This window comes from Schistocerca piceifrons, chromosome 10 (genome assembly GCF_021461385.2).
Source record: "Schistocerca piceifrons isolate TAMUIC-IGC-003096 chromosome 10, iqSchPice1.1, whole genome shotgun sequence".
NCBI lineage: Eukaryota > Metazoa > Arthropoda > Insecta > Orthoptera > Acrididae > Schistocerca > Schistocerca piceifrons.
The window spans coordinates 108,001,348-108,026,227 of NC_060147.1; the positions used below are offsets into that span (position 1 = coordinate 108,001,348).

General features: G+C 38.1%; 1 protein-coding gene across 1 annotated transcript in view; it reads right to left on the minus strand.

Annotated features, from left to right (window-relative positions):
- The window catches only part of LOC124718724 (ectopic P granules protein 5 homolog), a 367,184-nt gene that overhangs the window by 219,541 nt on the left and 122,763 nt on the right, over positions 1-24,880 (minus strand). The window contains exons 15-18 of the mRNA XM_047244342.1: positions 23,753-23,896; positions 20,362-20,539; positions 17,208-17,234; positions 1,519-1,758 (exon numbers count right to left, since the gene is read on the minus strand). Of these exons, the coding sequence (XP_047100298.1) occupies positions 1,519-1,758; positions 17,208-17,234; positions 20,362-20,539; positions 23,753-23,896 (589 nt within the window). The remainder of the gene's footprint in view (positions 1-1,518; positions 1,759-17,207; positions 17,235-20,361; positions 20,540-23,752; positions 23,897-24,880) is intronic.

The window sequence follows — 24,880 nt, forward strand, 5'->3', positions numbered from 1 at the left end:
CTCGGTCACTATTTTTAACAAATTAACCTGGTTTCGACAGTGCTAGGAGTGTCTTCCTCAGAATTTAAAATAAAGAATGGTCTATATTCTATAACATGGTCACAGAATTTAGTCATAATTCTGTGACCATTTTATAGAATATAGACCAGCATAGCTTAAAATTACATGAAATTCAAATTTATTGACAAGACAGGCCATAATTCTGATGTAGGACTTGTTTGATGCCATGGGAATGAAGATAGGCACTTGTGTGGAGTATTTGAGAGTGGTGAGTTAGATAGGCCAGTAACTCAGTCAGATTTTTCAATTTTATTAAGTAACTAGTTGGCAACCCAGTATTACTATGCATATTCATGTTGGCAATTTTCTATTAGAAACAAAAGCAAAAAAAGAACTGTTTCTGTAGTGAAATGTTGAAAATAATTTCATCTCCCTGTATTCGTGTAATTATGAAACAGTCAGACAAAGAACTATGTATAATGTACAAATATATAACAACATTATCCTGGACAATTTTTATACACTGGGCACAACTGTTTCGCATGTCTGCAATGTGATTTTGTAAATGTCTCTTGATAGCACTAGAGGTAGCTATTTTGCACAATGTGATATTTTTGCACACATCTCAGTATTTATGATATCAAATCTCTCGAACTAGGAGTCAAACAATGGTATATTTGTGTAGGTATATTCAGCAGCATATGTGGCTATTGTCTGTGAAATACATTTGAAATAGAGTTAGTAGCAAATAAGCAATAAATTTTAAACATCATGTGCAATCTGACAGTTTTCATGCATCTCACTGTTTACAGTGTCGTATCTCCTGAACTATGTGTGGTACCACGATATAATTTTGTAGGTGCATTTTGCTGCACTACCACGATATAATTTTGTAGGTGCATTTTGCTGCACACGTGGACACCATCTGTGAAATTTAGTGCAAATAGAGTTAGTAGCACATAAGCAACAAAATTAAACATTACGCATGTTGCAGCAAGTTTTCACACATCTCATTGTTTATGACGTCATATCTGCTGAACTACAAATTGTTGGTGGTTCTTATTGCTACAGTGATTGTTGCCTGACAGTAAGGGATATGTGTACCAAGTTTGATTCAAATTGGTCCAGTGGTTTAGGAGGAGATGTGGAACATACATATATCCATTTTTATAATATGTAGGGATATTTTGGCAATGCTGATTAAGTCAGATGCAAGATGTCTTTGTTTTTGAGCTGAACAACAATAAAGTAACATTATTCAAAGTTTTTGTTTGTTATTTATAAAGCCAAGGTCACCTTAAACATGAAAATGAATCTAAGGACCTGCAACCCTGGACAAACAATGCCCGCGATAGAAGTATGCTCACAGGAGTTGAGGATTTGGCATTCTATATTATCAGTGGGGGCTCACAGTAATGTCATTTCAAATACGCTATGAGTAGTTCTCACACTGCACTTAGTATTAAGAGAGGAGAAGACTCGTAATGTGACAACATCCCCACAAAGCCACCCACGTACCTTTAGTGCCTGATCGACGTTGGCCTTGCCCTGCGTACTCGCCAGTTCCCGCAACAGCTCCCGCCACAGGCCGGGCCGCTCCTCCTGCGCTCGGTGCTCCACCTCCAGTGCGAAGTACGCCAGCCAGGGCGCGTCCGGTGCAGAGCAGCGCGGCACCAGCGACGCCCACGTCCCGGAGCCCGACGCCACCCAGCTGATGAGCGCCGACAGTGTCCCACCCGCACGCAGCCCCGCAGCGCTCTGCGGGCAGTCGGGCACAGACTGTGATTTTGTGAAACATTTGCCTTTGGCTGTATACCAAATGATACCAGCCTACATATGAATGCCATTGTGTAGTGTAACTTTTTGGCGATAGCACAGTTTGTTTTGTAGGGGAAAATTCCTCATTATCCACTGCAAAGCCGTATCGATCACTTCATTTTGTTATTTTCATATGTTGATTTTTACGTCACTGTAGATGCCTTTCTGAATTACAGTTGTGTGAGTAATGCTTATGCATTTGTTTCTCTCACATCCAAATCAATGACATAATAAATCACATATTTCTTTCAACACATTGTCAAAACATAATTTTCCTAAAAGTTACTTCATTTTATAAAATCAGTTTCTAAAAATTCAAGTTACTTTTACACCAACTCAAGTAAATCTGTTATTTACTTTCTTTATTAATTTGTCACATCTTTCAAGAGCCACATGTGTAGAATTTTGGCAGTTGTATCAGTAAAAGCAGAGGTTGTGCAAATTATAGTGCAGAATTGTACAAGTATAAATATAAAAGTGACAACTGGTGTTTGAGCCACAAGACATTATGTGATCAAGGTAAGAAATCATTAACAAATTGATGTAATTTTAGGTAAAAAAGTAAAATTAAAATAATTCATAATAATGACAAGAATTACCAGTTTCCACTTGCAGTATACAAAAAAGTAAAATGAATCCACAACCAATATGCACTTTGGACACGGTCTTCAATACAAATGGTAAGTAAAGATTATGTTGCGCTTCCCATTCTCAAATTTAAAAAAAATTGATTTACTCGTTTTATGTTGGTACTGAAATTGAAATTATAAGATATATGTTTAGTAGTTGAGAGGTCAAAGATACTACACTGATAACCACTGCACCAACTTCAACGCTGCTATGTTCTCTGGCACTCACCAGGCGACATCCCGTGGTACGGTCTCACTGCCTCAGTTACATAATGAGTAGGTGTGGCTGTTCGACAAGGTTGACAGCAATGACCGTCCTAAAGAGGGCACCACATCTTACAGACCTACAGCGCCACACCTCTCACAGATGCCAATCGACCATCAGAGAACATCACATTACACAGAGAGCCAATGAGCAAGCAGCCTGTCATCACAGCCAGCAGGAACCCCTCACACGGACCGAGTGTACTCATCTGCATGGTAACATAAACACCACTGCTGGGTCTCCGCAGTCAATCTACACTCAGCTCACAGCGACTACAGGAGGTTCATGGAGGTCAACGGTCGGAATTCACACAGGAAGTCAGTGATCTGCCTCCCGCATCAGTCATTGGTGAATGGTACCAATACCAGTACAGTGAGTCACCAAAGTGTCATCTCAGGATATGAGGAACTGTCAAACTTGTATTATGTGTCAGGTTGTGGACTTCATTATCTGAAGTTACCTGCTCCAAGAAGAAAGATACCTGTTCACTAACACCAGAGTTCTATGTTCCATTTCAGTCTTCTAATCAATACAGTTATGGTACTTGGATTATTTATTTCTGTAGTTGTTCTCAACTGTGCACAATAGCACAGTTTTATTTATGGTGATGTGCTACTGGATAGATAACTATGTCACACAGGGGCACAGTCACATCACAAGTCCACAGTTGATATGGGCAGGGTGAGAAGTAAACATAGATTAAAAAGAAGAGAAATTCATTGTTCAATTCATTTCCCTCTTCATCTTAATCCATATTTACTCATCACTCAGTCTTCAACCTCTTTGGACTGAAGCTGGCACAGTGCTTATGAATGTACTATCTTTGACCTCCTACTGACTGATGTCTCCTCTCCCCTTTCATATCTCCTCCCCTTAGAAAAGGTTGGCCTGTCATACTGGGTCTCAGTGATCTGCTATTTATTTTTAACCTTCCCCAATCTACCCATCTCTACTCCCTGAGAAAGATAAGTTTAGTTCCAAAAGGTAGAATAGTGTAGTGTATTTTATGTGTGTCTATCAACAGCATCATCTAAAGACTTCTGTGAATGTGGCTTCTTCCCTATTTTGTGTTATCCTCTTCATTGCATGATAATTTCGACATTTTGTTACTTCCAATAGATCTTTGACTATTTCCTTTCTTGGCCTCCTCTTGGTTTACTTTCGCAAAGTTTCTCCTTCGTAAGTGTCCATTAAATGTTTATTGTATTGAAATAAATGTCCAAAATCTTTTGTTTTCCTTTTTTGGGTAGATCCTATGAGGCTTCTCTGCATACTGACCTCTTTTAGAAAATCTTCACCGGTTTTCCTTTGCGTCCAGCTAATTCCTTTAGAGGAGCTACTTGACTGAAAACTGAGATTGGCTGATAGAGCAGTGTGCTGACCACATTCTCCTCCATGCCTGCATCAGTGATGCCCGTTGACAGAGGATGACATGGCAGTCCGTCAGTACTGTTGGGCTTTTTGAGGCTTGTTCGAACAGGGTTTCATTTTGGTTTGGAAGGCATCATTAGTAATTTTTATTTCCATTCTGCATCTGTCACCTTATGTAGTTAAAGGACCTAAATAACAAAATTCATCAACTTCCTGTGTTTTATTTATTTCAGTTTTGATATTGAGTATCCTCTTTCTTTACCTGCTTAGTATCATAATTTTGGTCTACCAGCAATTAATTTTGCATTACTACTTTTTCATAACTGCTGAACATCTAGAAGTATATTTAGCACATGCTTTATGCTAACAGGTATTATGTCAATATCATCTGAGAATCTTATGCAGTGAATGGGGATTGCTTTCACTTCAGCACCAGATGCTTTTTCTTTGAAGATCTTCATAATTTTTTCAGTGAGAAGGTTGAACAATTAAACAGAAAGTGAGTATCCTTATGTTAACCCTTTCTAATTTTTGCTTCACATTCTTCTCTGGTAACTTCTGTCTTCACACTTTTCTTTTTGTATATGTTTAATATTATTCTTCAGACTTTTCAGTGTAAGGGTGTACCTCTCAAGATTTTGGAGGATTCCTTCAAGCTGATACTGTCAAGTGCCTTCTCAAGATCAATAAAGGCTATGGAAGCATCTCTATTTAATCCGAAATTTTTCTCTAGCAACCTCCTGACTACAACGATGACTTCTCTGGTTCAAAACCAAACTGATCCTCTTCAAGTGCTAGCTATAGTTCTGTTTTTATTATGTTCTGTCAACAGTACTAAATATTTTGTCTAGTGAAGGTAAGTAATGGACTGAAATTCTGTCTCATAATTTTCACAACAGCCCTATCTGTCTTTCATGTGCTCAAAGTGAACCTGAGAAATGCTGAGTAATCAGTAAGATGGAATAATTAGAATAATGGGAAGGGTAGATTGCTTCTCACCACATGGAGAAAGTGATCAGTTCCAGACAGGCATGACGAAAAGGCTGATAAACATTCAAGCTTATGGACAAAAAAATTCTTTTGGAAGTAGGAAACACACACACACAAGCAAAAGTGTGTGTTGTACTTGTGTGAATGTGTATGTGTTTTCCATTTCCAAAGACAATTTTTTTTTTGTCTGGAAGCTTAAACATTTATCAGTCTTTTCATTGTGTTTGCCTGTGACTCAATGTTTCCCCCGTGTGATGAATAGCAATCTATCCTTTTCTATGACAATGAAAACGTTATACTGTCAAAAACCTATCCTTTCATAACATTGTTGTTATTCCACTCTGTATTTTCCATTGTTAGAATAAAGGCATGGGATATCTCAATAAATAAACATTAAACTCCCAACTGTAGTGTGACAAGCAGCACGTCAAATTCCAATTTAATTTTTTCTGATATATCGCTGGAAAAAACAAATTATGTAAATAAACGCATTGTATTGTGTATTACTTGTTAACTTTTTGTGCCCCTAACACGTGTTAACAAGTCATACAAACTTCAGATGCAATTTTATGTAACAATAGAGCATAAAATTAATGTAATGCTCCTGGTAGAAACTAAACACCAATAAATATTTTACAAAAATCAAAGTTGTTTTAGTTAACCAGTGTAGCCACAATTACAATAATTCATTTTTTATTCCACTTACATAAATCAACAACATCTGTATAAAATACTATAATTAGTAAACAAAGTAAAGTATATTCTTCTTTGCCCACTTTCATCTTTCTGGTTCAGGTTGTGAATCAGGGGTGTCCATTGTCACCTGTCTCTCCAGCACTGGTTTTCCTCCCCTCTTCTCTAGGGACTCCCGCACTATGTCTCCTTATCCCTCTATCGGTCTTCCTTTCAGAAAATACTTTTTTTTAACACATTCTCCTCTTCCATTCTCATCCTATTTCCATACTACTTTAGTTTTGTTTTCTGTCTTAACCTCAAAGTTTTGAGAGACTGGTCGTTTTTCTGATCTCCTCATTTCTGATTGCATCCCTTCATGTCTTGCCTCTGATAATGCTTAAAAGTTTCATCTCTGCTGCCTGTATTCTGATCTCTTCCTGTTTTATTATAGTATAAGCATCAGCACATACTAGAATGAGTTCATAATAAGCTGAATACTTATCTTCAGGACATTTTTATTCCACAGAATAACCCTTACACTCTGGTAGGATTTGTTTGCTTGTTGTAGTCTGTCCCCAATTTCCTCAGCTGTCTTGCCATCATTTATGATCGGACTCCCTAAGTACTTGAAACTTTTGACCACTTCAAATTTCTCCATTCAGTTTTCGTAAACAGTTTAAATTAATCTGATGTAACAAACACATTAAATTAACAAACCAAAGTCGTAAGTTGCAGTTATTCCAGCTGCTTTATGAAGTTAATATCTCACAGATGTAGTTTCATATCTACATCCGTGTATGGCATTCAAGTCAGCTCTAAAATCTACAGAAAGCTATTCTGTTAGCTCTACTAACTTCACGGAATGAAAGCCACTGTAATTTCATTGTATAGGATTGCTGCTTGGTAAGCATATATTGTAAAATAAAACAGTTACCATGTATAGACAAACTAAAAACAGAGCACTGTATGAAAATAATATTGTCAGTGATTTTTATTTCAGCATAAAGGTGCAGAGCTGATCAGAAAAATATTGCTTGCACAGGAGTATGTTATTAGCTATATGATCCAGGTTCAAGATATCAGCAAGTGATGGGCATATATTCTAACACAGATTAATACAGAGTATGTATCACTGAAATGTTGGCAGTGTTGGAGTTCTGAATTGGGCAAAAATAGAGAAGTTTTAGTCTGAATACAGTCCTGTGAAATGTTCTAGAAGTGCAAGCTGTAAATTGACTTGGTCAAGAACTGAATTATACTCTGGTCAGGGGATTATCAATGGCCATGCAAAAAGAAATAGAGACGAGACAGTATTATCCTGTGCTGTCATTAACATTCAGTAACAGAGCAAGAGGTGGAAAACCTGTGCATTTTACATGAGGAAGATACAAATGAAAATCTTAATCATGCAACAAATCTGCTAAAAGTTGTACTGTTGAAATGGCAGCTACTAGGTGATATCCTTGTGTTATAACAGATGACCAACAGCTGCTAGCCTGATGTTGCATCACAGAAAAGAAAGCTGCATCAGTGCAAATATGATCTCCCCTTATTGTCTTAGTAACAATCTGTAGAATGCTTTTAGAGTAGTTAAGCTGTTAAAACTGTGGAAATGCACTGCAATATGGAAGCACAGTATGGTGATTAGTGTGTGCCTCTGCAGCAGTTGTATGAGTGAAGCAGAAAGTTTAAAAGAGGCATAGCTTCTGTGGGCCAGACACACCATGTAGTGAAAAATGAAAACATTGTCACAGTGGAAAAGCTTGTGAAGCAAAATGTATATACTACTGCAAACAAAATAGCCATGATTTTGAATTTTAGTGCCGGTTTAGCGCGCAATATTGTTCACTGTGTGCTGCAATTCAAACAAGTCTGGACAAGATAGATGCTGCACCAGGTGATTGTTGAATTGAAAGATCATCGGCTCAGTGCCAGCGATGAACTTCACTTCTGTGTCATTTTCAAATGGAGCGTAATTAACTGTAGAGAGAACTGTTACAAGAGATGAGACCTTGGTGCATTATCATTGATCTGAAATGGAATGATTGAGCAAGGAATGGCACCAAAGTTCTTCGTGGAAACCAAAAGAATTAAGCACTCAACCATCAACAAAAAAAGGTCTTGCTCATTCTCTTTTTTCCACGAAAAGGCATAATTTTGGATCCTTACAGCGAAAGGATATCAGCAGTGACCAGTAATTCATACTCAAAATTGCTAAAAACCCACTTCTTCCCTCCAATCAGGAGTGAATGATAAGGACTCCTGACTGCGGGGGTTTTGTTGCAATACAACAATTCTTACTCCTACACTGCCCCTCAACAATAGCAACAACAACAACGACTCAAACACCCAACTTACTCACCAGACCCCTTACCAAGTGACTTTTAGGTGTTTGGACACCTCAATGAAGCACTGGGAGAGACGTATCACAGAAGGGTGACTGAACGAAAACTGTGGACCGTGAGTGGCTGCATTCACAATCAAAATAATTCTTCTCATGAGGTACCCACATACTTATAAAGTGGGGACTATGTCAAAAATGATGTACCAGTAAGTTTTAGGGTTGTGTACCTCAATCAGTAAAAACAGAACCCTTACTGGATCACACAGTTGTCTGTCAGTCAGTCAATCTTCTGTCTGTCTGTCTGTCTGTCTGTCTGTCTGTCTCTGTCTAACCATTAAGAACGCTTCTTCTCAGGAATGGGTAGACGTATAAAGTTGAAATTTATGTCAGAGACTAAAGTTTATGGCCCCTTGGCAATATAAAAAAAAATTAAGCTTCTACACCAATGCAATCACAAAATACGACCATTTATATCACACATTTTGATACTCACAATCTAACCCATCAAAACCTAAAGGGTACCTCCCATTGACCTAGAATCGTGAAATTTGTCAGGAAGCACGATTCTGCAGTACAAGTACAGAAAAAAATCCAAAAAGCATTAATTTTTAATTACATGAGACAAAAAAATTTTTGTTTGTTATCAGACTGTCAATCTGTTCAGCTGTTATGACCCATTTTTCTTGTAAATGGGTAGACATATCAAGTTGAAATTTATATCGAATACTAAAATCCATGGTCCCTTGGTGGTGTGAAAACTTTTAAGCTTGCAAGTCAATGCAATCAAATGATACAGCCATTTATGTCAACATATTTGATACTTGCAAGCTCACTCATCAAAACCTATAGGGTATTTCCACTTAACCAAGAATACTGAAATATGGCAGGAAACAAAATTCTACAGTAAAAGTAACAGTTTTTTTTCCGACTGTTTGTCTGCCTCTGTCTGTCAGCTAAGACCATTTTTTTCTCAGGAAGAGGTATACGTATCAAGTTGAAATTTATGTCATATATATGGTCCCCTGGCAGCGTAAAAAAATTAAGCTTCAAAGTCAACATTATACTCACAAACTCACTCATCAAAACCTATACGATACTCCCTGTTGACCTGGAATCACGGAATTTGGCATGAAGCAAGGCTTTACAGTACAAATGAAGGAAAAAATCTGAAAATTGTTAATCTTTAATTATATCACAGTCTCTCCCCCCCCCCCCCCCCCCCTCCATGTTATCCAACTGCCTGTCTGTCCATCTGTTACGACCCCTCTTACTCACAAACTGGTAGACATATCAAGTTGAAATTTATCTCACTTTCTGAAGTCCCTTGGCACGGTAAAAAATTTTATATCAATACACTCCAAAAAGACAGCAATCTATGTCACATATTTTGATATCCTGCGAGTACTGATATTAATAACAGGCAAAAAATAATCTTAACTGTCGATTAACAGGATGTATGATCTAACTGTATACAAAATTAAGTTTCTACATAACTCTCGGTGCATCAGTCCTATTCACACTTATTCAGGTTTTTGTGTTACCTCACTTGCAGAATAAAAATAATTAATATCTCCACTGGAATCACCCTCATATGAGACAGCACCAGAAACAATGCATGTAAGGACAACACATAAAATTGACAGAAAGCACTTGAAGATCAACCTCGAGCACTCAGAATGATCTGTGCAACTTCCATGAGTTAACAATTTGTAATATTGTGGATCTTGAGTAAAATTAGGAGAGACATACTGAAACATCACAGCTCCTAGGTGAGCTTCATTTGTGCTCATATATCCTGGGCAGTAAGAGCAGTGTCCACAAAAGGGAGCGAATAGCAAATATTTTATGAAGGATTACTATAGCTTAATTAAAAACAAACTATTCCATATAATGTGTGTCCAACTTTTATTCCTTACAGAGATACAGTCATTAAATTGTAACCAAAACAAATACTCAGAAGAATTTATCATGGCTGGGGTTCACCATCATCCAGAATTTTGTAAAGAATATCATCTTCGCTGTTGACTGTAGAAATTATTTATTACTGTCACAATTGCAATTTTGGCCTTTGGGTGATTGACAAGTGGTACTGAAAATGCTAAAAAAATACAGATTGTATACACAAAATAGAGACGGTATATACAGAATTTCACCAAAATGCCATTTAGACAGTACCACATTACAAAATTGTGAAAATAAGACACCGCTTACATTTTGCTTCAGCACATATAAGGCTTCAAAATTCTTCAACATGTATGCATGTCACTGTCAGAACTGAGCCTTCTCACTGTAGGAATACAGTAACATCGAACAAGCACAAAGCTGTGCCCGTGGTTAAACGATGTAACCTACATGAACTGTGATCAATGTTAACATTCTTAACACAAATTGCTAAAAATCAATGTCACAACACACTGTTTACATGTGAATTGAGGCCACTGGAGCAAAAATACAGTCACAAGTCATATTTCCTGTGCACTTATCGGAGACATCACATTCCAGTGATAACAGTTGTAGGCTTCATATCATAACACCATTTTACAGGGGTTGACAACATATAGCTTTCTACATGATGGCACAGTTATAAGGTAAAAGAGTGTAGGTAGGAAAATTTATTTAGAACAGAGTGGTGTAAAAATACATGTGTTATCTACTGTAAGGGTCTTACAGTGGTTTTGGTGCTTATATAGGACATGACAGCAGTAATCTCACATATCACTACATTTTCATATACAATGCAACTGATAAAAAAACAAAGAAGGCACAAAATGCTCACCCACAAAACAGTCAACAATGTTTCTGTATGCTACCTTGCAAATCTAGGATATGTCTTTTTATCACGCTCTAATACTGGAAATATAATGTAATTATGTAAAAACAGATAATAATACAATTCCAAGATGCTTAAAATGTTATTGAGAAAAATGTAAAAAGTAATTACACGACATTATGATGCACTGTCAAAATACAGGGTGAATCAGAAAGAACTTTAGAACTTTTAAATGATATAGACATTTATTGAGATAACTTAGAGAGTCAGTAGATGTGTCATTTTGTGGCAGACAACCTCAAGTTCCACATGGAGCTGTCAAGTGCCATTTTGACTCAATGTGACTATCACTTGTGATGCAGAAAACATCCCACCAATAATCGATTTCTTCCCACACTCTTCACAGCAAATTGGGCATAGCTTGTGCACAGGCGCAGTATAGAGTTGATTTTTCAGGTTGGCAATATTGTTTGGTAGGTGAGGAACGTACATGCAGTTGACTAATCGCTGAAAATTATTGTGTTCAGGAATGTCTCGTCTTCTATCCAATGTAACATTTCTGCACAGAATTCCACACGAGTGACCTTATCTGCATTATTAATGTGCTGTACCATTGTGAATCTGTATGGTTCAAGTTTAAATGTCTACGCAGTACTCGCCAAAAAATCTTTTGCAGAATGCCAGTCCCATGAGATGTACATCATGTTGATTTTTGTGGACTGTTAGACATAATCATCAACATCTGGATGACCTGATGATTTATCATGTCACAGTGAACAATCTATCTCAATGAAGTTCATGAGCCAAGAGTAAATTGTACGCTTGCTTGGAGGTTCTTTAGCATATTCAGTGCAAAATTTATGCCAAACGGCTGTTCCAGAGTTAGTTTCATTAAACAGCAACACACAGCGAGCACATCCCGCACTAGTGAGAGCAGCCATTCTATCTGTGCAATACACTGGTACCAGTGGGGTACTGACTCACTACGTGAATCAAACTTGAGGTTCTTTACTACAACAAACTGACACATTTGCTGACTCCGTAAGTTACCTCGATAAATCTCTGTATCGTTCTAAAGTTGTAAAGTCCTTTTTGACTCACCCTATAAATTAGATAAGACAAGATACACTGTAACGATAAAGTGAAATATAGAAGATAAAATGAAATTACAAAACAAAATGTATGGGAGTGCACTTGATTCTCCCTCATCTCCATGTATAAAAAATTGCAATACAACAGAAAAAAAATCAAGAGAGCTTATAAAACTTGTTACACAGCATTTATAAAGAGCTGGTAAAATACATCATGTAAGATAAGAGATTTTAAAAACAAATAAAGATGAAAATAAAAAGTGGTTGTACATGTATAATTACTATTTATATTTTTCTTGATAACATTTTAAGCAATTTCAAAATTTGTTATTATATGTACATGTATATTCAAATATTTATCAAAAAACAAAGATGATGTGACTTACCAAACGAAAGCACTGGCAGGTCAAAACACACACAAACAAACACAAACATACACACAAAACTCAAGCTTTCGCAACAAACTGTTGCCTCACCAGGAAAGAGGGAAGGAGAGGGAATGACGAAAGGATGTGGGTTTTAAGGGAGAGGGTAAGGAGTCATTCCAATCCCGGGAGCGGAAAGACTTACCTTAGGGGAAAAAAAGGACGGGTATACACTCGCACACACACACATATCCATCCACACATATACAGACACAAGTAGACATATTTAAAGACCATATGTATATGTGTCTGTATATGTGTGGATGGATATGTGTGTGTGTGTGTGCGAGTTTATACCCGTCCTTTTTTCCCCCTAAGGTAAGTCTTTCCGCTCCCGGGATTGGAATGACTCCTTACCCTCTCCCTTAAAACCCACATCCTTTCGTCTTTCCCTCTCCTTCCCTCTTTCCTGATGAGCAACAGTTTGTTGCGAAAGCTTGAATTTTGTGTGTATGTTTGTTTTTGTTTGTGTGTCTTTCGACCTGCCAGCGCTTTCGTTTGGTAAGTCACATCATCTTTGTTTTTTGATAAATTTTTCCCACGTGGAATGTTTCCCTCTATTATATTAATATCATTAATATGTATATTCAAATAATTACATTTATTTCCCTCATCAGAGCTTGACAAAGAGACATATCCTATATTTATGAGGTAGCATACAGCTGTACTGTTGGCTAATTCATGGACAAGATTTTTGTGCTTTCTATGTTTTTTCATCAGTTGTAACGTATATCCAAACAAAGATTACTACCACCATATTCTCTATGAGCACCCAAGTCACTGCAAGTCCTTTAGAACAGTTGACATACGTATTTTTTTGCCACTCTGTTACAAATAAATTTTCCTATTCTGTCACCTCGTATCTTACAACTATCTCATCACATAGAAAGCTGTCTGGTGAGAACAAATTTAAAAGGATGTTACAATGTGAAGCTTAATATGTCATCACTGCAATGTACTGTCTCTGATAAATGCACAGAAAATATAACTTGCCAGTGTTTTTTCAAACCAGCACCCCAGTTCATAGATAAATAGTGTGATACAGAACTGATTTTTGGCAATTTGTGTGGTGTCACCGCCAGACACCACACTTGCTAGGTGGTAGCCTTTAAATCGGCCGCGGTCCGTTAGTATACGTCGGACCCGCGTGTCGCCACTGTCAGTGATTGCAGACCGAGCGCCGCCACACGGCAGGTCTAGAGAGACTTCCTAGCACTCGCCCAGTTGTACAGCCGACGTTGCTAGGAATGGTTCACTGACAAATACGCTTTCATTTGCCGAGACGATAGTTAGCATAGCCTTCAGCTACATTTGCTACAACCTAGCAAGGCGCCATTACCAGTTTATATTGAGATTGTTATTAATGTATCAACAAGAGCGATGTTCTCCAATTATGGATTAAAGTTAAGTATTCAATCAACTACGTTCTTTTCTTCATAGGATAATTACTTTACCTTGTTCCAGACCTCACGCCAGTCTGCGTGAGTTTAAACGCGTGCATTTCGGCCTCCTCTAGCAACAAGGTGTTGGCTCTTCTGCCAACACAACAATCTGTATTAAGGATATTAACATGGGTATCAGTTCATGTAATTTACATCATTTCACAATGTACAGAGCTTCATGTTACTCTATACCTACAGTGAGAAGGCTTAGTTCTGACGACGACATTCAGAGATGTCAGAGGATTTTAAATAGGATATGTGCTGAAACAAAATATAAGTGATGTGTTACTTTCACCATTTTTGTAATGTGCAGCTGTCTACATTGCATGTTTGTACAATTCTGTGTATAGACTCCGTGCTTCATTCTTTGTAGTTTTTCAGCATTTGCAGCATCCTATGAGAATGTCTTAAAGGCCAAAACTGCAGCTGTGATAGCAATAAATAATTTCTACAACAGGAAACACCACACCTAAAAGACGGCATTAAGCAAAGACAGATGATCAAGTTCAAAGTTGATTTTCATAAATTTCTCCTATGCTTCAAGGCACTTTTGCATTCTCTCCACAACACCAAGTGTAGCTCTTCTGAGGTCATCTTGGTGCTTTTTTATGAGGGCAGCACCCACTTTCCAGGGAATCTTTGGTGTAAATTATGAGTCACCTGATGATTACAATGTGCAGGGGCCTTGTCATGCTGCAAGAATATAACCATCCTTGCAAGCAAAGGAACCAATAATGTTGGGAGCTTGTTTTGCAGATGGCCTGTGTGATGATGTGGTAACAAAACAGGCCCAGTCAACTGATTGTCTATGGTATCACTTTACAAACTTACAGTGAAGAGTTCTTAAAAATGTACCTCCACAAAGGCAGGTGGGTTTTCATCGGACCACTGATGTGAGTTATGAGTGTTATTGATACAAAGGTAAGAGAAAGTTACTACATAAATAAACAGCATTAATGGGATTATTTGTTGATTTGCAATTAGCCAATGGCAAAATTCCAATTGTCTATCTTCATCTCCCTGTCGAGGATATTAAATCTAGTATACAAGTTAAGGATGGAACAGCTGCATTCATAATGGTTGTCACATTCCTGTAAGTGGAACACCAATACGTGCAGAAATTATGGGAATGCTTGTTGAAGGATACATTTTACCAACTAAATAATGTCATCTGCTTCATCCACACACTGTTTACCTGCACACTCAGAAGAAATATGCCTGCAGGGCACTGCACCAGTCATGCACAGTTCAGTGAAAGCACGGTAAAAAACTCATGAATATGATATCTGTGGTTGGCAAAATTGTCAACCACATCCTCTACAAGCATCAGCAGTGTTTCCATCACAAAATTCATACACAAATACCATACTGGCACACTCAGCATTTGTAAATGTGTGTGGAATGCTTGACAATACAGTAGAATTGAGTAACAAATCACAATCACGATGACAAATTTAGTTGAAAAATTCAGTTATATAAACTCCACCACAACCTGAACTTCGGAATGAAAACGGCAATCTACATAAATAAAATGTAAATGTTTGTTTGTTCAAAGTTGTGTACCTCTGAATGTTCTTCACCAATTGCTTTGAAATTTTGACACAGCATTTTATTCTAATAGAGGCATGTTTTCAGGTGCCTATTTGTGTGTGTGTGTGTGTGTGTGTGTGTGTGTGTGTGTGTGTGTGTGTGTGATAACTTTTTGGGATATTCTGTAACAATGTTTCATTATTATTAAATGTGTTAAAAAAATACAAAAATATATATTACATATATTTAAAAAATAGGTACATAAATGTACACACATATTCAAATACAACTTTGTGTCAAAATTTCAAGACTTTTAGTCAAAAACTTTCAGAGATTTGCTATTAGGAACATTTACAGTTTTTGTATAAATACAAATGTAGGTGTTTGTTTCTTCAAATCTCAAGTCTTTTATCCTCCACAGATTGCATCGAAATTTTGAAATAACACTGCATTCCAATACTCACATGTTTTTATATACCTACCAGGATACCATTTGGTATGCATGCAATATACAGGGTAACCACTTAACACTTGCATCGCAAATATTGTAGAAATGGAAAGCATTATTGATGTGTGGTTTTCACAGAATGGACTGATAGTCAGGATCTCATATTGTCAGCCAATCAACAGATTGCAGCAATACTTACAAGGTGTATTTTTGTGCAAATATACATTTTTTTTTAATGGACCAATGCCTATTAACATTAGAAAACTAAAGGTGCAGTTAATTTGGATGTCAGTGACGTTTACTGCAGGATTCTAGTGCGAATCATTTATGAGATATCGCATTCTGAAAAGTTTCCATGCCAATACTTGTTTGTGCTATTCAACCTGTGTAGTTGCTAGGAACAATATTGTTATGTTTGCTTACAGTGTGCTTGTGTGTTCCCTAAGTGCATTGTGACTAGCTGATCAGTTAGTGTGTGATAGTCCAAGCAGTGCAAAAAGAGCTGACATGCTCATGGTGTATGGAGAATGTATGAAGAATGTAGTTTATTCTTGTACAGTGTATGCAGCAAGATATCCCAATAGATGTCGACCATCTCGGCAATCATTTATCAACCTCTTCAATCAGTAATGTGGAAGTGGTAGTGTAACACTTAGACAACACAACAGAAGGAAGAAACAAGTAATGAAAGAAGAGTTGAAAATTAATGTTCTTGCAGCTGTTGCAGTTGATCTGGATGTGACCTCCCACGCAATTGCATGAGGAAGTGGCATGAGCCAGGCTAGTGTCCTACACATTCTCCATTGAAGAATGTTCCATACCTATCACATCTGTGATGTGATAGGGATTGGATGTTTATCCAAGTCTCACACATATTAGAAATGTAGGCTTTCTACATTCTTTCTATTCCATTTGACCAGACTCATCCAGAACAAAGTGTGGCTCTGGACGGATACAGCTAGTTGATATATAAATCCATAGTGATTGGAATACCAACACACAATATGAAAACTCTCCCTGTAATTATTTTTATTTCTGTTACTGATAAAAATTGGACACTCATTAATGGAATATTTTATTCAACCTGGGCTACTCTAATATGCCAAATATTTCCCACTCCTGTTGAAACACTGTGCGTAAAGCAGGATATCTCACAGACAGAAAAATAGAATGGACAAATATTTCCACTTTGCCTTTTACTTTCACTTTGTTACTGTGGAAACATTTTGGGCCCTTTTTTCCACCAGAGCTATGGACATACCACATAGGTTTTGTGTATGCTATTTTCAACTATTAACCTTTCACAGAAAATTCCATGTGAGTCTCTCAGTTAATGACTAACATGCATGTCTTGTAAAACCAGTTCTACAGTCAAAAGAAAATACATGCAAGAGGAATATTACAGTTACCTCATCTTCAAGTTCCATTGTGGCTTGCTGGACAAAAATGATAATTATGCAGGAGATACTTCATATCAAAAATTAATATCTTTCTAAAAATGAGATACTTAAAAAAATGTTAAATTCTCATTGATATTATAGAAGTTGAAATTTAGTTATGAATTATAACCTAATAGTCAGTAGCAATACAATTTTGATACTTTAAATAACAGCTTGTGCACTACAAACGTGTTAAATCTACAAACGTACAGGCTTCATACAGCAACCACAGTTAAAGTGGAAATAAATCAGTAAAGTGTAAGAATAGCATAATTAAATATCATCAAATACCATCAATAATGAATTGCTTTCATGATTGTACTGCAGGACCCATATTTGATAGAACATAATATTATTTTGTCCAAGTTCTACTTCACACTGTGTTCTGCAGAACACAGTGAGTAAATTGTTATCTTAAAAGCTCTTAGTTCATCCCACCTCTGAGATTGTGCACACCTCACTTCAGTGATAGTGCATCAGCCTCATCAAACATGACACGTGTCTCATAATTCAGTTAAAACTATTATTATGGTGAGATCCATATAACTATGGCTTTTTTGACACAACTCCATGCACCAAAATAAAAACAAAGACTGATGAGTGTTTAGAAGGGTGGGGGGTGGGGGCAGAGGGGGGGAGAGGGGGGGGGGGGTGGAGAGGAGGCCATGGAAGGGGACAGAGGCTCTATTGCTTAAGTGGATGGGGAAATGAAGCTAGCTAGCTAGCAAGCTCTCTCTCTCTCTCTCTCTCTCTCTCTCTCTCTCTCTCTGTGTGTGTGTGTGTGTGTGTGTGTGTGTGTGTGTGTGTGTGTGTATGTGTAACAATAGGCTCAGTCATAAGTAAGGGAGGTAGCAGACTACAGTTCATTCGTAGGATACAGAGAAAATGTTATCAGTCTTTAAAGGAGACAGCTTACAAAATACTTGTGTTTCCTATCCAAGAATACTGCTCAAGTGAATAGGACCTGTACCAAACAGGACTAACAGGGGATATCAAAAACCCATAATCTCCTGATTCTTTAAAGAATATAACTCCCATCTACAAAACAGCTACAAACATGTGAATACTTTGCAAACGAGTTAATGTAGTAAGTATTTGCCTTTTAGCACATAAGTGAGGGAAAGTTTAAAACAGGTTTAAAATTATGCTTAAAGTTTGTTGACAGTTGTTAATTGCTCTCATTGTACAACATTGGATGTATACAAACTGGACAATTAGTGCTCCATTTTCAGCAAAAGCTAGTTTTCTCACACCTCAATGTTTATGACGACATATCTCCTGAACTACATGTTGTAGACTGATACAATTTTGCACGAACAATCAGCAGAATATGTGGACACAGGAAACTGTGTGACGCAAATAGTTACTAGTACAGAGATAATAAATCAAAACATTGCACCTGATATTGAAATTTTACTGCATGGACAGCAAAAATGTAGTAAGTGACAGACTTCTCTTCCTTTATTCATGATGTGGTGGGTGCCAGTGGGAAAAAGTTTCATAATGGTTTGAAATTATGTGTAATATTTGTTGGAAGTCACCAAGAGCTCTCATTCTCAAATATTGGATGAATAAACTCCAGGGTATATGCCTGCCACCAGTTAGTCTGCCAAACACAGTTTCTAGCTGTAATACTAGTCTTGTTGTGTTAAATTTTTAATGTAAGATTACATCTCTTAATGAGTAGATTATGACACAGACTTTTAAATTCATAAATTGGTCAATAACTATGTAAAATATTGAAAATCAAATTTTTGTTGCCACTTTGCTGAAAGGCTACCAAGTTCCGGAATAGTGTTACAGTAATATTGATATGAAAGAAGGGTAGCACAACTGATAACAGGTTCATTTGTTTGCACGACTTCTTCCACAGCATCAATATTAACTGCTTTCTTCTGCCTCGAGCGTACTCAATTTAAGATGTTGAAGAGAGAAAGAAACAAAACTCTGCAAGCAAGGAAATCCCGGGATGGAATGTAACACTATTATGATAAAGATAGTTGCTACACAACTTGTAGTGGAGAGGCTGAGAAGCAGACAGCCACAACAAAATCCTGCTAGCCCTCCCCATTCCTGCCCCAACCTCCTCCTTACCCCCATCACACAGTTGTGTCTCCCATCATGCACTGCTGCTCACAGTGTGTCCTCAGCAGCCAGAGGCAGCAGTCATGTGCATGTGAGTTGCGTATGTACTATTTCTGACAAAGGTCTTGTTGGCCAAAAGCTTATTTTCTGACAGTCTCTCAGTTGTGCCTATCTGCGACTCAGCATCTCCGCTGTATGGTGAGTAGGATCTATCCTTTTTGTAGTATTGTTTTTCGCAACAAAGTTTTCTTTGTCTTAAAACTCCACTAACAACAAGAGAAAAGCTGGTTAACTTCAGAACATGTCAAACAAAAAGGAATAAATCCCAATGACCACTAATGATGCATTAAAAAAATTCTGGTCTAAAACACACTTGTAAGACACTCATGATGAAAAGATAGGTAATATAACTGATGTGTAAGATCACGTGATTGTATTATTCTCAGTTGATCACCAATAAACACTGGAGGGGAAGGGAAAAGAAAAAAAAAAACAGAATTGGCAGACAGTTGAACATAAGACAGAAATTATGCAATGCAAGTGTATCAACAAAGTTTTAGGAACCAATATTAAGTGCAAAATCTAGAGATACCATTCAGCCCAATAGATATCACTAAGATAGGGGTTGTGAACACAAGTTCAGACTAATTACAGGCATTTGAGCAATCATTCTGCTTGTTCTCCACTGGTAGATGGGAGGGTAAGAAACACTAACATGTGGTATAATGCTATGTACTCTCTTCTGTACATTTCACAATGGTTTTCAGACTATCTAGGTAGATGTACATGTAAGCAAGCTGCCACTAATTGCTCCAAACAGAAATTATGTCCAAGTCATCCTGAACCCTCCCACCAACAACGAGTCAATGACAAAACTTTCAGGGACACTACACTGTCATCAGCAAAGTGCCGCCTATCATATCGGACAAATGGCTTACGTAAATGGAGAACACGAGAGGTCCAAACACACTGCTTGGGTGCAGTCCTGGTCAAACATATGTTTCTGATGAAAGCAGAAGGCTACATCTGTGGAACACACCTGGTGTAGATCAGCCAGAATGCCGACGGCCACATCACGAGCATCTGGGTAGAAGAAGGCGCAGCGTAGAACGATGTCAGCCACGTAGACGGCACCCGACTCCCGTGTCCAGTCTGGGAGCTGTGCCATGCTCAGCAGCCACAGCCGCACCAGTTCCCGGGGGCTCGCCAGGCTGTACCTGCGTTAGAAAGGAAGGACCTCAACATGTAGTGCTGCAAGCTGTCACTGTACATGAGTACGAGATAGCTGCCTCTGGACCTGAGGACATCTACTCCTTTTACTGCCTGATATACCATATTTACTCAAATCTAAGCCGCACTCGAATCTAAGCCACACTTGAAAAATGTGACTCGAAATCAAAGAAAAAAAATTTTCCCGAATCTAAGCCACACCTGAAATTTGAGACTCGAAACAAAGTTGGTCCATTGTAATATGAGACACAATTTAGGTCGAATGAATGAAGATACAGCTACAGTAGTTTGGTTCGAGTTGTAAGCTTAGCATTTAAGCTTTACCAGGTACTCACTGCTATGCGTCAGGCGCTCCGTCCGTATTTATACGGGTACGCCTCCTTTTTCACGTGCTTCGTCTGGTTTGAATTGATTGCTTATTTTTCTTTGATCTTATAAATGCCGTTCTCTTTGTTATAGGTGTTTCTGTCCCTCTAAGCTCAAAATGCATTATTGTACTGTGTCGTGCATTGTTTGTCGCAGTCTGATGATGAGTGTTTACGACAAGTCGCCGTTCGCGGCATGGCTTGCTTTTGTGCACGCTACCGCCGCTTACAATTAAAAAAAAAAAAGAGAGAGAGAGAGAGGAATCGTCTCATTAGCGAAACAATGGCAAGAGACTGCTATTTGTTGTTGCTTACACTGCTGCTTTCTTTGATAATGATCAACAAGAACCAAATAATAGACTGCGTACGATAGATGTTCTGAACGAAAGTTTAGCAAAAATTTTTCTCCGTTTGAAAATCTTTACAGACGCCTCTTTAGTACATAACATTCTGCACAGAAATTAGAGTCATCTTAGATTTAAAAATCTAGTCAGTTACCGTGCTTCATTTCTGACTCTATCAAAATTCAGCATAAGAATAATATGAATATAAAAATGACATGACATGATATTCTTCCGCGTTTGCTGTTGCCTCACTCTAATTTCGCAGTTTATTAGGCAGACAGGATTTAAATGAGACAGCACAAAACACGAAGGAATACATGGAAAAATGTTTACATTCATATTATTCTTATGGTGAAGAGAATACTGCATGTGATTCACAATTCATAAAAGTTCCTATTAGCAACCATCTCTTGTCATAGGTAGGAAAAAATTCAAAACGTAGAGTTGGCCATATTGACAACCATCCCAAACAGTCTTGCCAGTCAGATTTTCGTAGTACACTGAAAGGCTGCTACATTCAAAGAGGAACAATACGGAATTTGTATTTCCTTCGTTGGCTAATGTATGAAAAGGCAGTGGTCGAAACTCGGGGCGGAGAAAAAAGCTCGTCTTCCACCTTTTTTTTTTTTTTAATTTAGTTACTGACGCAGAGGTTTTGGTGCCAGTATTTATCTTTGTGCCTGCAAAGCATGCCTGTATAGCGCTACATATATTCGACATCAGAAGTTAGTTGTGGCAGCACCTACCAACATTTTTCAGAACTTCCGCTTACTTTGCACTCGATTCTAAGCCGCAGGCTGTTTTTTGGATTACAAAAACCGGAAAAAAAGTGTGGCTTCGATTCGAGTAAATACGGTATTAACCAATTCCCTCAGCACTTCATGATTTAATTCAATTGCACTCCATTGTGGTTGTTTTGATTCTGTTGTTAATCACCATATACCCCCTTTTCGAGACAATATTTACTCCGTCCAACTGATGTTTCAAGTCTGCTGCCATCTGTGACAGAATTCACGCTTTTAATTTCTTGTCCCTTAACTTTAATTCCCTTATCAAATTTATTCTCAGTTTGCTTTACTGCTTGTTCAGTATACAGATTTGTAGAACATCAGCAACAGGTTACAACCGTGTCTCACTCCCTTCTTAACCACTGCTCCGCTTTCTCATCCTTCGACTCTTACACACAGTCCAATACATTAATGTGACCACCAACTATGTTCATCGTCAACAAGCAATAACCACTGACATACAGTAGGTGGCAGCACTAGCAATGGAGGGCGCATAAAGTGTGTCGGAGGGGCACAGAAAACAGTGCAGTCGTTGTCGCAATGTGAAAACGGAGCGATTTATCTGACATTCCAAAAGACATTATCACTGGCTTTTGGGCTGTGGGTGAAAGCATTTCTAAAATGGCTAAGTCTGTAAACTGTTTGTGTGGCACAGCGGTTAAAGTATACCCCACATGCCAAAATGGTGCTATTGGCAACTCTGGTGCACCACGGACCATAGGTGACAGGGGTGAACAATGGCTGTGCAAATGTCTATGGTCAAACAGATGTGCAACTTTTGAACAACTGACTGCCCTGATGAACTAAGGGGCTACCAATAGTGACTACCAACAGTGACTCCTCAAAGACTGTTCGGTGAACACTGCTGCATATGGGCCTCTGTAGCATGCACCTGGTTCACGCATCCATGCTGACTGCTTTTCTTCGCCTTTTCAGATGAATCACATTTTATCCATTGGACAGATGGCAGTTGGCATGTACGGCATGAAATGTATAAAAGCAAACACCCTGTAACAGGTATGGTTTGGGGAATGCTTTTGTGGCATTCTCTGCGTGATCTCATCATTCGGAAGGGCACAGAGGATCAACTCACGTATGTATCTAATGTCGAGGACCGTGTCCACTAGTACATGCAGTTTGCCTTTCCTTGGCACAAAGGCATCAACCAGCAAGACAATGCAACATGTCACACAGCTTGCAGTGCTTGTGAATGGTTCAAAGAGCACTAGTTTAATGTAATCCTCTGGCCACAAAAGCCCCTGGCTTTAACCCCAACTGGGAATTTGTGGGGCTATCACGATACGGTTGCTCACAATATGGATTCTCAACTGAGAAATCTAGTGCAGCTGGTTACAGCACAAGAGTTGGCAAGACTCCACATTCTTGTTGGTAAGTTCCAGAACCTCACTGAAACTCTTCCTGCATGTCTCGCAGTGGTGTGTGCTGCAAAAGGGTGGTTATTCATGCTTTTGACAGATGGTCACATTAATGTGACCAGGTAGTGAAACTGCAGTCTGAATTCTATCCGTGTTGTAAATAACGTTTTGCTCCCCGTATTTTGTCTCTGCTACCTCTGGAATTTCAAATGCTGTAGTTCAGTCAACACTGTCACAAATTTTTTATACATCTAAAGATGCTATAAATGCAGGTTTGATAAAAGCCACATGAAATGAAAAGCTGAAACAAATAAATGCAGTGAATACCTGCGGTAGTTCTCCAGCTGACACTGCACCATGTTCCCGAACATCCTAAGCACTGGTCCAGGGAACTCGGGGGCAATCAGGTTCTTGGCCATCTTCATGTAAGTCCTATCTGCTGTCAGGAGTGACATCAGAATGGCAGAGTATCTGAAACCCAACAGTAGCACAGTGATTAGCTGTAAGCAAATACTAGTGAAACTGTCGAGATACCTTCAATTTTGTAGTTCAGTTTGTTTGCTGATGAGTGTATCTGGTTAGTTAGTTGTATGTTCCACGGGCCATTTGTGCTGTTAATCGTAATGATTTTCATCAAGTCATTTTACATTCATATTACACATTAATATGTAACTACTAATACACACTGATCATTTATTTATTTTAATTCCTCCCAACTGATTTTACACAATACATGAATATAAATTCTTCTGTGTGACAGAAGAAGTTTCCAAGAAGAAACATTTCTACTTTGTTTTCAAACTTCACTTTGCTATCTGTCAGATGTACTCTATATACATATCAATAAAAATAATCAATTTTTGACAATACAGTGTAATTGGATAAACAAAAAATCTACTCACCAAGTGGTGGCAGGAGAAGACAAAAAAGAGGTTTTGTGTATGCAAGCTTTCAGGGCCATAGGCTCCTCCTCCTGGCAAAAGAGTTGAAGGGGAACTGGAAAGGTTTAGCAAGAGGGCTAGGGGTCGGAAAAGTCGCACAGAACCCCTGATCCCCTCTTCCTTCCCCTTCTGCCAGAAGAAGGACTCTTTTTTTGTGTGTGTTCTCCAGCCCCCACTTGGTGGGTAGATTTTTTACCTAGATATTTTATATAATTGCATAAGTGACCAAAAATTTCATTGCCAGCATTGTGCACCACCTCTTGTGATAAAGACAACCTTAATGTTGAGTAATGATTTTTTTTTCCTTCTAATATTGTGATTTTGTAAATCATTGTTCCTTCCAAACTGTAGTGAATTATTTACAATGAACTTTATGAATAAATACACCGTGAATCAGTAGTCAGAGTGTGTAACTCCTTACACAGATTCCTAGAAGACAATTGTAAGTGAGCGCTACATATCATTCTTCCAGCAAGTTTAAAGATGAGTTAACCAAGAACATTATTCATTGGGC